Source organism: Echinops telfairi, unplaced genomic scaffold (assembly GCF_000313985.2).
Source record: "Echinops telfairi isolate 266 unplaced genomic scaffold, ASM31398v2 ScPeMD7_655;HRSCAF=1070, whole genome shotgun sequence".
NCBI classification, from domain to species: Eukaryota; Metazoa; Chordata; class Mammalia; order Afrosoricida; family Tenrecidae; genus Echinops; species Echinops telfairi.
Window position 1 is genome coordinate 25,784,916 of NW_022104553.1, and position 11,639 is coordinate 25,796,554.

At 61.2% G+C, this 11,639-nt stretch overlaps 2 protein-coding genes across 2 annotated transcripts in view; both read left to right on the forward strand.

Annotated features, from left to right (window-relative positions):
- Positions 1–1,675, forward strand: part of DMWD (DM1 locus, WD repeat containing) — a 7,585-nt gene extending 5,910 nt beyond the window's left edge. The window contains exons 4-6 of the mRNA XM_045292668.1: positions 19–312; positions 801–872; positions 1,135–1,675. Of these exons, the coding sequence (XP_045148603.1) occupies positions 19–312; positions 801–872; positions 1,135–1,182 (414 nt within the window). The 3' untranslated portion in view covers positions 1,183–1,675. The remainder of the gene's footprint in view (positions 1–18; positions 313–800; positions 873–1,134) is intronic.
- Positions 1,676–2,783: 1,108 nt separating this feature from the next.
- DMPK (DM1 protein kinase) lies at positions 2,784–11,639 on the forward strand (the record flags this gene model as incomplete). Its single annotated transcript, XM_045292669.1, has 12 exons — positions 2,784–3,079; positions 5,165–5,256; positions 5,491–5,574; positions 5,663–5,758; positions 6,190–6,338; positions 6,689–6,782; positions 7,041–7,247; positions 7,325–7,573; positions 8,076–8,161; positions 10,150–10,267; positions 11,326–11,465; positions 11,564–11,639. Coding segments are annotated over exons 1-12 (1,551 nt in total), but the record flags the coding sequence as incomplete, so codon positions are not given.

An 11,639-nucleotide genomic window follows, 5' to 3' on the forward strand; every position in this document is an offset into this window, starting at 1 on the left:
GCCACCCTGACGCTGCAGGAGCGGCGGGACCGCGGTGCCGACAAGGAGCACAAGCGCTACCACAGCCTGGGCAACATCAGCCGCGGGGGCGGGGACAAGCCCAGCGGCCCCGCCCCGCGCAGCCGGCTGGACCCCGCCAAGGTGCTGGGCACGGCGCTGTGCCCGCGCATCCACGAGGTGCCCCTGCTGGAGCCGTTGGTGTGCAAGAAGATCGCGCAGGAGCGCCTGACGGTGCTGCTCTTCCTGGAGGACTGCATCGTCACCGCCTGCCAGGAGGGCCTCATCTGCACCTGGGCCCGGCCCGGCAAGGCGGTGAGTGCCCGCAGCACCCGAGGGGCCACTCGAGAGCCTTGTCTGGGGCAGCCAGTGGGTGCCAGGCAGGAGGACGGCCCAGCATGGCCAGGTCTCCCCTCCGGACTCTCAGAGCAGGCCAGGCCAAGCACATGTGTGGGCCCACCTGCCAGCCCAGGCCTAGGGGCCTAGGGGTCCAGCTGGTACTTCTGCTCACAACCAGACACCGGTGGACCCCACTCCAGCCTCTCTGCCATCAGCTGTCCCCTAGCAGAGACCCTTTACGATGGGCCATGGGTGGCTGTGGGGCACAGAGAGGACTGGGGGGGTTCAGGACCTGCTGCCAGGTGGGCAGTTCTCGGATTCCCTGCCGTGCCCCTGGAAGGGCAGATCCGGAGTCTCAGAGGCCTGGATCCTGAGAAGGCCAGGGCAGCCTCAGAGCCAGGAGGCCCGGCCGCTGGGATCGAGGGCAGTTGGTGAGGCCTGAAGGAGACCCTCTGTCGCCCTAGTTCCCAGACGAGACCGAGGCCCAGACAGGGGAAGGCAGTTGGCCCAGGTCACCCAGCAAGTCAGTGGTAGAGGTAGGACTGCCCTTTCCAGACTCTTTCCCAAGTCAGACAGGGCCCTCGACTGCTCCTCTCCTTCCTCCCTTCCCAGCCTGCCCCCTCTGCTTGGGCCAGTGGTGAGCAAGGAGGCGAGATGAGAAGGCTGCCCAAGCCTAGAGCAGGGGCCTCAGTCCAGAATGGGGTGGGCTGTGGGGTCAGGCCAGCGTGGACCCTCCCCAGGGCCTGGCCTAGTTTGATATTCTTTAACCCTTCCTGTCTCCCCCCTCCTCTTCCCCAGGGCATCTCTTCCCAGCCTGGCAATTCCCCAAGGGGGACAGTGGTGTGAGCAGTGGTCAACCCTGCACCCCTCATCCACTTGGCTATAGTGACCACCCTGCTGACCTTGCCGATCAACGTATTAACAAGACTAACCGTGATGGATGGATTGCTTCACCACCCTTCGCCCACCCTGCACAAATTTTGGGGGCAAAGGGTCCCCCAGACTGGCCCAGACATGGGGTGGTGTAGCAGCCCATGTGGCCTCAGCCTCATCCCCACCCACTGCCAAGTATGGTGACCCCTTCCTCCGAGACATCAGTGTTACCCACGTTCCTGTCCCCAGCATGTGACTGGTCACCCACAAGAGTGCCAGCTCTCTGCCAGGTGCCACTGCGTCCAGCGGGCAGGACCAGGGGGTGGCTGCCCCTTCCCCAGCCCCCACCTGCCCTTGGTGTTGTCTGTACACTTTCCAGAGAGTGTTAAATTATGGTCGCCCCTCAGGGCCTCCCTGCCCCCCAGGACCTCTTATTTATACTAAAATTCTCATTTTTAGAGTTCCAGGCCCAGCCTGTCTGTCCCCTTTTGGGGAAATCTGGGAGGGGAGAGCCCACTTGAGGTGTGTGTGTGTGTGTGTTTCCACCTGAACCAAAGGTTGAGCCCAGGGTTTGCCATCCCATGTCCTGCCCCCAAGGCCTGGAAGTGAAGTCTGCTGGGGGCACAAGCTGGCCCACCCTGAGCAAAGCTCCTTCCTCCAGCCAGTGGGTAGCCAGGAACCCTTCTCCAAACCCTCTTGGGAGGGTTTCCAAAGGGTCTGAACTGTCTAGATAGGGGCCTGGGAGTTCCCACAAGCAGCTCTGGGGAGACCCTGGACTACGGGTCTTGGTGGCCCAGAGGACCTGGCTTGGGGCTGAGTACCCCTCTCCAGAACCATCTGCCCCAGGGGGAGAACAACTCCAATCAAATGCCCTGGCCAACCGGTCACAGGGCGTGGTAGCTTCCCACCCCGCCCGTCACCCCCCCTGCCCCCCCGAATTGTTTTCTGTTTCTAATCCCAGCCCTGGCAGGAATGTGGCTGCCCGGCCAGGCTCCAAGGAGCTATTCTGGGGTCTCCTTTGCCTGGGGTGGGGTGCCTGTCTCCCAGACTTTTACCCAGGGGTCACACCTGGTCCTGCTCCTAGGGGCCACCCCCTCCAAGTTTCTCCACCACCCCTTCCCAGCTTCCCTCTCAAAAAAAGTTAGTGTAAAACCAAGGGCCTGAGTGCTAAATTTAACTGTCCTGAAGTTGGAATCCATGGCTGAGTCACCCGAGAAGCTGCCCTGGCCTCTGGGGGGGCCCCCCTTCCTGGGGCCTCAACCTTTCTCTCCCCCCCCCACCCCCACTACCCCAGCTGGAGGGTGGGCAGGATCATAACAGTTCCTCTGGGGGATTCTAGAGCTGGGTCGCAGCCACACCTGCAGTTTTTCTTGCCTCAAGACAAGATTTTATTGGGGGTGGAGTTTGAGAATTAAAATTCTACACATACACACACTCATCTAACACGGAGGAGCTCAGAGAGGCTGGAAGGAGTGGGGGTGTTGGCTGCTGAGGGGTTAAGGCCAGGAGGCGGGAGGGGGGCTGGACCGAGGGGTGGGGAGAAGAGGAGGAGGCTTCAGCAGAGAAGTGGTCAGAGAGGCCCAGGGGACAGCCAGGGACAGACAGCCATGCGGCTGGGGCCCCGGGGCCTGGACAGGGGCTGCTGGGCCCCGTGACAGGCAAGAGGTGAGCCCCCGGCCCGGGGCGGGGCCATGGTGCTCGCTGGCAGACATGGCAGCCGAGGTGCGGCTGAAGCAGCTCCAGCGACTGGCGCTGGACCCTGGCTTCCTGGGGCTGGAGGCCCTGCTGGACCTTCTCCTGAGCGTCCACCAGGAGCTGGAGACCTCCGACCTGGCCCAGGACAAGTACGTGGCCGATTTCCTACAGTGGGGTGAGTGCCTGCAAGGACTGCCCCCCCCTCACAGCACCCCCTGCTAAGGCAGAAGCCAAGGGGCTAGGGCAGAGGCAGAAGGTGGGTCCAAGCCAAGGGCCCTGGGTTTTTTTTGGTGGAGGGGGGATTCAATAGATATGGGGAGGCCCATCCATTCACGGGCCCAGGATTTGAACCTGGATCCTGGGGTGACATGTCCGTCAGCCACCCTGGATGGGCAGAGGGGTCAGCAGAGGCTAGGGCACCGTTGTGACTCAGGCTGGACTGGTCATAGTCTCCCATAGTCCTCTGCCCCCCCTCCCCTAAAGCTAGGCCTAGAGACAGGTTGGCAGCCCCATCTCCTGAGACCCTCCCCCAAATGGGCCCTCCGGACCTCTTACCCTGGCTCTCCTGAGAACAGAGCAGGCACTGAGGGGAGATAAGCCGTGGGACAGCTGCCAGGGGAGAGGTCAGCAGGCAGGTGTTCGGCGCCAGTCTCCAGCTGCTCCAACAGGTGCCTAGGCTCAGGAAGGGGTCAGTGACTCAGGCCCTTGGGGAGAACTAACTGCAGACAGGCGCCACCCAGCACCCCCTCTATCCCTGAGTCAGGCAGGCCCCAGGAACATCTCTGAGTGGGTCCTCACTTTGTAGGTTCGATACCCTCACCATGGGCTGGTCCTACGTAGCTTGCAGCGGCCAGCAATGGCTTCCTGGGCCCTCTAACCCTGCTGGCTCAGGACCCCAACCTTCTCATTGTCCCCTTGGCCCTCTCATAAGGTCCTTACAGGCAGGTCAGCAGGCCTGGGGGGTCACGAGGAAGAAACGCATCTCAGTCTCTGCCTTGCTGCTCGCTTTCCCTCACACACCGCCCCCACCCCCCAGCCCCAACTGCCAACCTAGGACTCTGGTTTCTGTCTGTCTGACACCTGCCACTCCTCTGTCCCTCTACTCGCCTGCCCCTTGGGGGTTTGCACTAGGCCTTGGTTTCTGTGTCACTGTCTGACCGCTTCCTGACACCCGCCCTCCCCAGCTCCCTCCACACCACAGTCCAGCGCTCTGGGTCCCAGGCCTGGGTCTCAGGTGGGACAGTGGCCAGCAGGCAGACCATTCAGCCTCTGCAAAAACCTCCCCCCTGCCACCACCAAGTCCTTAGTAACTCCCCCCACCCTCTTTCTGCAAAGGCTGCACCACGCCTGGCTGGGTAAACTGAGGCCTGGTGGGGGGCAGGGGGTCTGATTCTTATGGTAGGAACACTCCTTTTGTGGCCTGAGCCTGCGGCGGGCGGCCCCTCCCTCGAGGCGCCTGGCGGCGGAGGGGGCCTGGGTTCCCCCGCTGCCTTAAAAGGGCTCAATGTGTTGGCGCGCTCCGCTCTCCTCCCTAGCCAGCCAGCCTGGGGCCCTGCCGGCTTCTCCCTCCTGGCCCTGCTCCCCCAGAAGCGCAAGCCCCTCGCTGTAGCCACTTTTCTGCAGTCTGAGCCTGTTGCCCGCCAGAGCCCACCCTGTCTCCTCCCAGGCCTTCCCTACTCATCCACCTCGCCTTCCTCCTCAGAGCACTGGCCTGCCTTCCTCTCCCCGCACCCACACCCCGCCCCTACTGACAGCTTAACACTTCAAGCCGTGGGACCCAGGGCCAGTAAGGCCTGCCTGTGAACAACGGGTAGGGGCAGGATCTGGACGGGTGCCCACCCCAGTCCCCCGCTGGCACGATCCCTCGCACCACCCCTTTCCTGGGCCATGGGCTTAGAGATCCCCAGGGGAAAAGGGGCCGTGCCTGGGCCAGCACCCAAGGCAAAAGTCCTGGCGCGGTAGGCTCCAGGAGCCGGCCTTGTTCAATGTCTCCCTCGAGTTTGGGGGTAGGGTGCTGCAGCAGGCTTGTTTGGGGCCTCCCCTTCTGCAGGTGTCTGCTAACCTGGCCCCTAAAAGACTTCTCAGGCTTGGGGTGCCTCTGTGGCTACATGTGGGAGACGGTATCCATGGGGAAATGAGACAGCGAGCGAGGTTAACTCAGAGGCAGCAGTGGGGCAGGGAGTAGGGGGTACCCACGAGGGGCAGAGGGTGGGGCTCCCCTCCGTCTCCCCAGTGACCCGCAGTTCTTGGCCCTCCTCAGCGGAGCCCATCACGGCGAGGCTTAAGGCAGTTCGACTGCAGAGGGATGACTTCGAGATTCTGAAGGTTATCGGACGCGGGGCGTTCAGCGAGGTGAGGCGCGAGCTCGGCGAGGCCGGAGCCTCGGTTGGCTCGGCGGTGGGCGGGGCCGCAGAAAATGTTGAATGGCACGCCGCGGGAACCGCCCCCCGCCGAGATTGGGGGCGGGGCTTGCGGCGAGTGGGCGGGTCCCCAGCAGGGCGGGGATGGGGTGGAGTGCGGCCCAGGCCAGACGCTGGGCTGCCACCGCCACCTCCGCCCGCGCCGCCGCCCCGTCTCGGCCTTCAGGTAGCGGTGGTGAAGATGCGGCAGTCGGGCCAGGTGTACGCCATGAAGATCATGAATAAGTGGGACATGCTGAAGAGAGGAGAGGTGAGCGCCGGGGCCGGGGGCCGGGGGCCGGGAGGACGTAGCCTCCTGCCGGCCGTCCCCCGCTCCAGCTGCACCTGGTGGCCCGTAGGTGTCGTGTTTTCGCGAGGAGAGGGACGTGCTGGTGAACGGGGACCGGCGCTGGATCACGCAGCTCCACTTTGCCTTCCAGGATGAGAACTACCTGGTGAATGAAGGCCGGGGATGCCTTCAGGGAGCCTCTGAGGTCTCACAAGGACCTTTCTTACCTGGGCGGGGAACTCCGCAAGGGTGTCTCCTTTGGGGGTGCCCTCTCCTGGGAGTGAGAGAGCTCTCCAGGGTCTCTGTGGGGTCACTGGGCAAAGGGTACAAGGGACCTAGACTCTGGGAGTGGGCGGATTCCAGAACAGGCCCCCCCCCCCCACGCAATACCTGTGTTAAACCTGGGGAGAACTTTCTTGTTCCGGGACAGAGTGGGGGACTCTCTGATTTGGTCTGGGATCTTGGGGGCTCCCTAGGGGTTGGGGCTGTGTGTTCTCTGCCTCTGCCGGCGGACAGGTCTTTGTCCCAGGGTCCCAGGTGATCTGCCAGCAGTCCAGACGGGCAGCTGACCCCCGCCTGCGACACGCCCCCTCGCAGTACCTGGTCATGGAATACTACGTGGGCGGGGACCTGCTAACACTGCTGAGCAAGTTTGGGGAGCGGATTCCGGCCGAGATGGCGCGCTTCTACCTGGCCGAGATTGTAATGGCCATAGACTCAGTGCACCGGCTGGGCTACGTGCACAGGTGGGCGAGGCAGAAGGCGGAGGGACCTTAGGGACCGGGCCTGGCGAAAGGCCGCTCAGATGGGGGCTCAGGAGGGCAGGGTTTTAAAGCCTGAGTGGGCCCGTGGGCCCCCAAAGTGATGGCAAAGCTTGGGCATTGCGTTCTAGCGGGACTGAGGTCTGGGAAGCACTCCTCTGTCTGGGGTACCCTGGGTGCCGGCCTGCGGAGTGCAGCCCCTCAGGCGCCGCCTGGGGGCGTGGTCTCGAGAGAGGGGTCCTGGAGCGGACAGCTCCTTGAAGGGGCTACCTAAAGGGGCGGGCCTGGCTAGCGTGGGAAGCGCCCTTACCTTCCCTCGTCTCTCGTTGCCCCAGAGACATCAAGCCGGACAACATCCTTCTGGATCGCTGCGGCCACATCCGCTTGGCCGACTTTGGCTCTTGCCTCAAGCTGCAGGAGGACGGAACGGTGAGCCGGTGCGCCCACTGCGGGGCAACGCGGGGTACCTCCAGCGTGGAGGCGGGGCGGGAACGTGAAGGGGCAGGGCTTATAGTGTGGGGGGGTGCGGTCAACTTGGGGCCAGACCCGGAATCCGTAACAGAACTGGGAGGAAGAGGGCGGTGACCCAGCCTAAGTAAGTTTGCCTGTGGGACCAGATCAGACCACAACAGAGTAGGGAAGAGTTCAGGGGCAGGGCCTGACCTCAGCTTTGGTCCTGTGGCACAGGTACGCTCACTGGTGGCCGTGGGCACCCCGGACTACCTGTCCCCGGAGATCCTGCAGGCTGTGGGCGGCGGGCCCGGGTCTGGCAGCTACGGGCCCGAGTGTGACTGGTGGGCGTTGGGAGTGTTCGCCTACGAAATGTTCTATGGACAGACCCCCTTCTACGCCGACTCCACGGCGGAGACCTACGGCAAGATAGTCCATTATAAGGTGAGCGCCTGCCCTCTCCGGATAGGTCCCTGCATATGACCCTGGGGCTAACAGCTCTCCGCGCCCCTTCCCCGCAGGAGCACCTGTCCCTGCCCCTGGCTGACTCCGGGGTCCCTGAGGAGGCTCGAGATCTCATTGAGAGGCTGCTGTGTCCCCGGGAGACACGGCTGGGCCGGCGTGGAGCGGGTGACTTCCGGGAACATCCTTTCTTTCTTGGCCTTGACTGGGACGTGCTCCGTGACACCGCACCCCCGTTTACCCCCGACTTTGAGGGCGCTACGGACACGTGCAACTTCGATGTGGTGGAGGACGGGCTCACTGCCATGGTGAGCGGGGGCGGGGTAGGTACTTTTCCCTATTCCTCCTCCCCTTGACTGGGCTGAAGAGGGGATTGCCTGGGGCTGTGGATCCTGCCCGTGGTGAACCAGATCCAGTGTTCCTAGTCAGTGACCCATCCCGAGGTCAAGGGTAGAACTGGGGAGACCCAGAACAGACCAGGAAAGGCTGGGGGTGGGGGGGCGGGGATACGAAGGGAAAGCCCAGAACGAAATCCCTCTCCCTGATGCACCTCTCTGGTCAGGTTGAGCAAGCTATGCTAGAGTATGTGCTTGTGTTGGGGCACCCATCTGCCCTGTGGCGTGTCCCTCCCCACTGGTCCCTGTCCTGGTCCACAGAGCACAAACTCAGCATCTGGGGCAGGTGGCCTGAGGAAAGCAGGAAGATTCAAGAAACCATGGGGGAAGGGGCCGTCATTCCAGCCTAGACCCAACTGGGTGGAGGCCAGCCCTGACCACAGCGGGTTGATGAGTCTGCCCTTGTTTTGTGCAGGAGACGCTGTCAGACATGCGGGAGGGCGCTCTGCTGGGGGTACAGCTGCCTTTTGTGGGCTACTCCTACTCCTGCATGGCCCTCAGGTAAGGGCCAGCCCTGCTGCCTCCTGAGAACGGGTGGGACCAGGGTGCCAGCTCTGGAGGTCCCTGGCTATCCCCGTAGTGTTCTCCCAGCTATGATTGACAGTGGGCTCGAACTGCCGGGCCCCGCAGGTTAGCAGGAGAGTGCTCAACCACTGCGCCACTAGGTAGAACTGTGGGGACCTTAGAGTCTGGGCTCATGCTTAGAGAAAGGCCAGAGCTGTAAAGAACTTATAATTCTACAGCCAATGTAGAAACTTTCCAAGCTACAGTCGCAACCTTTCGTGTCCTTCCAACCTGTGACTTTGAGCTTTGTTGTCCACGGGGCCAGAGGGCCCTGAGGCATGGAAGTATGTCTCTTCCTTACTGTCCATGGTGACAGCTCACACATGCATCCAGCCACTCGCCGGGCCACAGTGTCCCAAAAGACAGTCACTACACAAATAGTAGGTTCCCAGCCACCGAAAAGAGAATTCAAAAACAGAAGCAATAAAAGAGTGGACGCAGCTTCAGACCAGGAAACGACAAGGCTGCTTTTGATCCTGGAAGGCGGAGCAGAACTGCCCTGCAGAGTGTCCTGTTCCACTCCCCATCCCCTAGGCTACCTACCTTTATGGAACCCTTGGGCCACATCCTCCTCCAGGAGAGCGACCTGTGGGTTCGAAACTCCACCCATTTTGGTTTGTGCCTGAGCATTTTAACCACTGTGCCACCAGACCAGAAATAGGGAGCGCATGAAGGGACAGAGATGTGAGGAGGAAGGCCCTTCTGGTGAGGGCAGATGATGGCAGGGATGGCACGGAAACACCAGCAACTGATTCCAAGGGTCACTTCTCAAAACCCTGTCCTATGAGGCTCGTCGAAAAATGGCTCCAAGAGATAGCAAGATGTCGACACAAACTTGTTGAAGGTTCTTGGTCTAGCTGAATGTGGTCAACAACTTATTGGTTGCTTATTCAGCAAAAAAAAAAAAAAGCAACCCACCATTTAGCAAGGATCCCTGGTATGCAGACACACACACCTACCCAGAACTTGTTCTCTAATTTGCTTCTGCTATTGGTCAGCATGCTGCCAATTCCACGCTGCCTGATTGGATGGATGTTGGTCCTCGGGAGATGCACTTTTGAAAAGAAATACACGTGCAATGTTTTATTGTGGTTTCGGTGAAGGCACAGCAGTTGAGGCTCCTTACCCAAGTTGGGTCACTGACAGGAGCCGAATTCTTCACCACGATGGGTCTCCTGATTCCTCTTCTGGTTGTTCTGTGTCCTTCATCTAGTCTCCCTGGCCCCTTACCTTCTCATCTAACTTGGAAAGCAATCGTGGACAGCATGGCCCCTAGAGGTGACGGGTTTTAGAGGATCACAGCACTTCCAGGTGGCCCTCATGACTTTCAGTCCATTGTTATGGACCTGGGGTGGGAAGACCCCACCCCCATCCCTGCAGCAGCTGAGGACTACCTCACCTTTCTCCTACTGAGCAGTGGGTGGGTTTGAACTGCCAATGCAGTGTTTAAACTCTGCACCACCAGGGCTTCAAGCCAGAGCTCTCACCGCCATCGAGTCAATACTGACTCAGAGCAAGTGTGTAGGACAGGGCGGCAATGTCCCTGTGAGTTTCCAAGAGTGTAACAGGGAGCAGCTGGTGATTTTGAACTGCCAACCTTGAGGATTGCAGCCCGAAGTAGGTCCAAACCTCTCACTGTCCTGAGGGCCTCAGGAGCGGGGCTGACAATGGTCATACAACAAAGGAGGAGATGCGGTGCCTGCCGAAAGTGCAGAGGGTAGCCCCAGTAGCCATGTGAGGGGCCGATGGTTCCCTAAGAGAAGGGCCTATCACTCCACCCTGGCGATCTGTTCCACTTACTCTGCCCCTTCCCCTGCTGAAGCCACAGGGCCAGGCTCTATGCAGGGGGCTTCTAGTTCTAACCAGAGTGGGTGGGTGGCCTTGAAGGTGGGGCTGGCCTTCCCTTCCTTTTTCCCTTACCCCAGGGACAAAGAGGGCCCGGGCCCCACACCCATGGAACTGGAGGCTGAGCCATTGCCTGAGCCACCCGAGCAAGCCCTCGGCCTGGAGCCAGTGCCTGCAGTTCTCCCACCAGAATCCGCAGTAAGTAGGGTGGGGGGCACACCTGAGGGACAGTGTGAGGGCTCCCACAAGCTCTGGCAGTCAAGGGTCAGACAGGGCAAAAAGTAGAGGCAGTACTACTTCAGGCGGAGATGTTCGCTGGGAAGAAATGGAACCGGTCAAGAGGACAGCGTTCACTGGAGTGGGCTCCCTGGGTGGGGTGGGCTGTCTGAGCTGAAACCCCTGAGAAGGATCAGCCAAGTAGGAGGTGGGAAGTGGTGACTTCAAGAGACAGAGTAGAATTGCCACAGTTGAGTTTTTTTCAGCTGTAATCTTTTCTCCTCGAGTGGAGTCACTGCCAGGGGGTCAGTTCGAAGTGCCCACCTCTCTGTTAGCAGCTGTTCAATTCACCACTGACGGGTGGGTCCTTGTGACTGCGGTCAAAATGACTCAGGCTCTTCATAGGACTTCCTCTAGGGTTTCCACGCTGCGATCTTTACGAAAGCCGACCGCCACGTCTTGTTTCCTTAGGAGTGGGTGGTGGGGTTAAACCTCTGACCTTTCTGTTATCAGCCAAGCCCCCAACCACTGGGCCACCCAACAGAGCTCTGGAGAACAGAGCAAAGCTACTTCCAGGGAGTCAATGCCGACTCTCAGTACCCCTAGTTGATCAGGTTTCCCAGGCAGAGCAGGCATCTGGTGGGCTCTGAACCGCTGACCTTCTGGGTAGCAGTCCAACACTTACCCAACGTGGCCCCCCAGGGATCCCTGCAGAGGAAGTTGGGGAGGCCCAACTGGGCGATGAGACAGGAGGGAAGGCTGGCCCAGCCAGCAAGCAGATCTTCTCTGGGGCCCTGAAGAGGTTCTGAGCCCAGGAGGACCAGGGCCAGGCTGAGGGGGTATTTGAGACATAGCTCTTAGTGATTGGGGTGCAGGTGAGGGAACCAGATTCACTGCTGGAGACCAGGCAGGGGGCTAGAGGTGTCTGGATTCAAAGAAACCTGGGGGGTGGGAGTGGAGGAGTGCCGTGAACTCGGCCTGAAATCCATGTTCAAACCTCCCTGAGCCCTGTTCTCCCCACCCACCGCCCCCACCTGCAGGCAGAAGCAGCGGCCCTGACCAAGGCGGCTGAGGTGACGCTTCGGGAGCTCCAGGAGGCCCTGGAGGAGCAGGCGCTCTCCCGGCAGAGCCTGAGTCAGGAGCTGGAGGCCATCCGCGCGGCCAACCAGAGCTTCGCCAGGTCAGAGCCGGGGCGCGGGCGCGGGCCGGAGTCCGTGGCAACTCTCTGCAGTGCCTCCAGACCCGATCTCCGACCCTTACCCACCCCACCCCCCACAGTCAGCTCCAAGAGGCCGAGGCTCGGAACCGAGACCTGGAGGCACATGTCCGGCAGCTGGAGGAGCGGATGGAGGAG